The sequence below is a fragment of the Corvus brachyrhynchos genome, unplaced genomic scaffold (assembly GCF_000691975.1).
Source record: "Corvus brachyrhynchos isolate BGI_N302 unplaced genomic scaffold, ASM69197v1 scaffold249, whole genome shotgun sequence".
NCBI lineage: Eukaryota > Metazoa > Chordata > Aves > Passeriformes > Corvidae > Corvus > Corvus brachyrhynchos.
The window spans coordinates 703,584-707,695 of NW_008240226.1; the positions used below are offsets into that span (position 1 = coordinate 703,584).

Consider the following 4,112-nt stretch of genomic DNA (forward strand, 5'->3'; position numbering starts at 1 on the left):
TTTCCCACACAGTGTTTGGATTTCCATGGTGGTAGGGAGAACTCCATGCCTGAACTGTTCATCTGGTCATAAGGCACAGTAAGTCTGAATCTTTGAGTCAGGATTTGGTGTAGGAACTCTGGGAAAAGGTTCTACACCTGAGACCCAGAATCACACCCAGCCAACAGAAAGCTACTGGAATCTTGGCTTTGTCTGTTCTAACCTTGAAACTCACCCTGGGAGTCAGAGATGGCACATAATGGAGGAGCCTGTGTTCCAGAGCAAGAGAAGGCAGCTGGTAGGATTGCAGCCTCCAAAACAAGTAACTGACATTTTGCACTGTAGTTGCTGCCAAACAAGCAGAAGGGTTGCCCCATAGCAGATTTTTGCAAATACCATTTGAGGCTGGTCACTGCTTCACTGCCCAAGGGCTGTAAATCTTACGTTTTTCCCCCCCTCTCTCCCCAGTTACAGCAAATGCTAGGCAGCAATGGATTGTAAACAAAAAAATAAGTAACAGTAAGTTCTGGTGTTGCCTTATAAACCTGCCTGCAGGTTTACTTTTATCTGTAAAGATGTGGGGGGACAGAAGTTGGAAAGTTATAGAGAGCAGTCTGGTGCCTTCAGTCTTCACATTTATACACAACCTCATTTCATCTGGGACCAAGTCTCAACATTAGTCCCAAATTATGGAAGTCTCTCTTTATAAAGAAAACTGTTGTCACTCATGCATTTTCTTGCTGTGAGTGTTTTGAAAAACACTGCAGATAGATGGAGTGTCTTTCCCATGATGGTTTCTGCTGTCATTCTGTAAGGTTATAGAGCAAGCAAAAAAATCTGGACAAAATCAGATTCTCTGATAGATCCAAGGCTTGCAAAACTGTGCCATAGTAACAGCGCTTGGGGTTGGGTGTTCCACAACAGCAGAGCCATGAGCTGGAGAAGTGACATCAAGAAAAGCCTAGTGGGATTGATCTGAGATAAGCTGACTACTGACACAAGTTTTGCAGTTTACTGCAATTTGCAACAGTCCATGCAACCAATAGAAGAACAAACAGTTCCAGTGTCCTCAAACATCAACAAAAACAACTCTTTGTTTTACAAGACAGAGAACGCTTTGCAGGGCTGCTGGAGTAAGTGCAAGAGCCAGTGAATTTCTACGTAATAGAGGCATTTTAACTCCCAGTAAAATCCTAACATACTTGGCAAATAGGTAACAGGAATCAAGCTCTCAGACTCTGTATGGGATCCAAATGGGTTCTTCAACTCATCTCTGGCACTTTGGCAACATTTGTTATAGCTGAGAAGTCAAAGAAGTACAGAAATGGGAATCACTTGCATCATATTCATAATTACCTCCAGATCTCAAAGAACAAAAAAAACTAGTGACACTAAGTCATCTTCAGGGAGGTAGAGATCCTGTGACAAGTACCAATGAAGAGATACTGTTAGCGGCAGTGCTGTGGGCACCACCAGAGTGTCAGACTTCAGAAAACACAACTGGAATTATCTTTATTATGAATACTGGAGTCACATTTCCAACTATTGCTCCAAACTTAAGTCCTTTAAGTCCTATGAGGAGTGGCTGAGGGAGCTGGGGTTGTTTAGCCTGGAAAAAAGAAGGTTTGGGGGTGACCTTAATCACTCTCTACAACTATCTGAAAGCAAGGCTGCGGGGGGCTTGTTCTCCCTGGCAATCAGCAATGGAATAAGAGGAAATGGCCTCAAGTTGCACCACGGAAGGTTAAGGTTGGACATTGGGAGGAATTTCTTGACAGAAAGGGTTGTTAAACATTGTAATGGGCTGCCCAGGGAAGTGGTGGAGTTATCATCCCTGGAGGTGTTCAAGACATGACTGTATGTGGCACTTAGTGGTATACTCCAGTTGACAAGGTGGTGCTTGGTCAAGGGTTGGACTCATTGATGCTGAAAGTGTTTTCCACCCTAATTGACTCTGTGATTCTGTGAACTTGGTAAAGGATTTTGATGTCTGATTAGTGGAGATTGCTGTATTTTTTTTTTCCTACAATACTCTTGGGGGCAGGTACAACTGCAACCAGGGCTTTGCTTTAACCATGGGATAGTTGATGTCTGTAAGTTTTTTAGTCAGTGTTGTTAAGGAGTCCCCTCATATGCTATCACACATAACATGATATGAAAATGGCTAGTGCCAATGCTGAGAATTGTTATTACTGCAGCAGGATTAACATCACTGAAACTTCACAAACTGAAGAATTAGTGTTTACAATAGAGTACCTTATAATGAAAGTTTTCATCTTCAAATTTTTCACCGTATATACTTTCTCCACCTGTGCCATTTTGGTTTGAGAAGTCTCCACCCTGGACCATAAATTGCTTAATAACTGTAAAATAAAATAGTTATAAAATGTATCAGCAAGGCACAGAAGGCACAAGAAAAAAAAACAATTCTAAGATGAAGAGTAATACTTGTCACCAGCACCTAAATGGGACCAAAATCCATCTTTTATTTACCAAGTGTCCCTTAAGTACTCCTTTTCAGTTATGTGGATATCACTTGACACTTAAACCTTTACCTGAAATTCATTTCAACCTGTTTACAACTCAGAGTAAACTAGTTTTGCAAAATTACTAGTAAATTTATCATTTACTACTATCAACGCATGGTAAGAACCAAAGTCATTAGGAGGATCAAAAAGTCAAAAACTCACCTTCAGTAAAGTTATTTAACAAGTACTTGAAATATTATTTAATATTATTTCAAATACTCATGGCAGACAACTTTAGTTATCAATAGGAAAACAGAGGATTTCATAGAACTTACTTCTGTGGAAAGGACATCCTTTGTAATGGAGAGGTTTTCCAGTGGTAGGCCCTATTCCTTTTTCTCCTGTACATAACGCACGGAAATTCTCAGCAGTTTTAGGTACAACGTCAGCAAATAATTCAAAGACAATACGTCCAACTGAAATGACAAAGAGAATGAGACATTTTTAAGTCTTGTCCTTGGCATGGCGATGTACTGAGCATTTTATATCCAAAGAAATTAATGTTTCCAGCTTTATGGTTATTATTATTTAGATTACTACTCAATTTCCATTTTGGGGTTGCTCCATGGCAATTGCTGGCAGAGTTCCATTGGGTTTTTAGCAAGGTTATTTCCAATAACAAATTCCCCTGTCAAGAATAATGTAGGGGGAATAAAGACAGATTCTGCCAAAACCTAATGAAAATGCCAAATGCATTTTCTGCCAAAAAAACCTGTGTGGAAAATCACGCACACATATATTAAAGCCAAATTATGTATTTTAATGTGCACACTTATTTTATGTCAATTTTAATATAGATGTAGTTCGTTCAATCAAAAGTAGATACAATATAAAAACACTGCTTTGTGGAGACTTTTAATCCAAAAAAAAAGCTTATGCCAAACACACATCTTACTCTTCACTCTCTTAAACCTGAATTTTACTAAGACACAGTGGTACTTAATATGCACGTGAATAATGGCTATTTACAGTTAGAGACAGCACAAGCAATTGTTAAATCCAAAGCTGTCCATGTTTTAAGTGAAGGAAATTAAACCTGAGTAGCTAACAGATCCTGTAATAGCCAATAAATGCATTCTGTGCCGAATTGTCACTCCTTCATAAACTGGCTTCTCACAGAGTTATTTCTCACTCCTAGCAGCTGCCATCAGTTGATGCTCCTGTTTTCTCATCAGCCTCACAGTCAATTAATTAACATAACTTCACTCTACCGGAAGCTAAACGTAAATATATTGATTGTAATTAATACAGGAATGAAAACAAATTAGACAACTGAAAGTCAATAAAAGGCAAATCATCTCACAGACTTTCTTCTTTTATTCTTCTGAGTAACAGAATGAATAAATGAAAGGCAATATCCTTGACAAGATTTAAGCAGTCTCTATCCACGCAAATTTTTTAAGTCTACGCTTTCAAGCAGTACCCCAGCTAACTTGCTGTTCTTTCCTTATTTCCATTTTGACCGTTTGCCCAGATTTTGGAATGACCTCTGGCAGCACTGGCGCTGCCAAGAGAACCAGGGCTGCCAGCTTCCCCGCGCTCTCACCCCGCAGCCCCCCGCGGCCGGGCGGGCAGCCACGGCAGGGCTCCCCGGCCGCGGGACGG

The 4,112-nt window shown here is 40.2% G+C and overlaps 1 protein-coding gene across 1 annotated transcript in view; it reads right to left on the reverse strand.

The window, feature by feature from the left end:
* PPID (peptidylprolyl isomerase D) overlaps positions 1–2,936 on the reverse strand; it is a 13,317-nt gene extending 10,381 nt beyond the window's left edge. The window contains exons 1-2 of the mRNA XM_008641918.2: positions 2,783–2,936; positions 2,236–2,342 (exon numbers count right to left, since the gene is read on the reverse strand). Of these exons, the coding sequence (XP_008640140.1) occupies positions 2,236–2,328 (93 nt within the window). The 5' untranslated portion in view covers positions 2,329–2,342; positions 2,783–2,936. The remainder of the gene's footprint in view (positions 1–2,235; positions 2,343–2,782) is intronic.
* Positions 2,937–4,112: the final 1,176 nt, after the last annotated feature.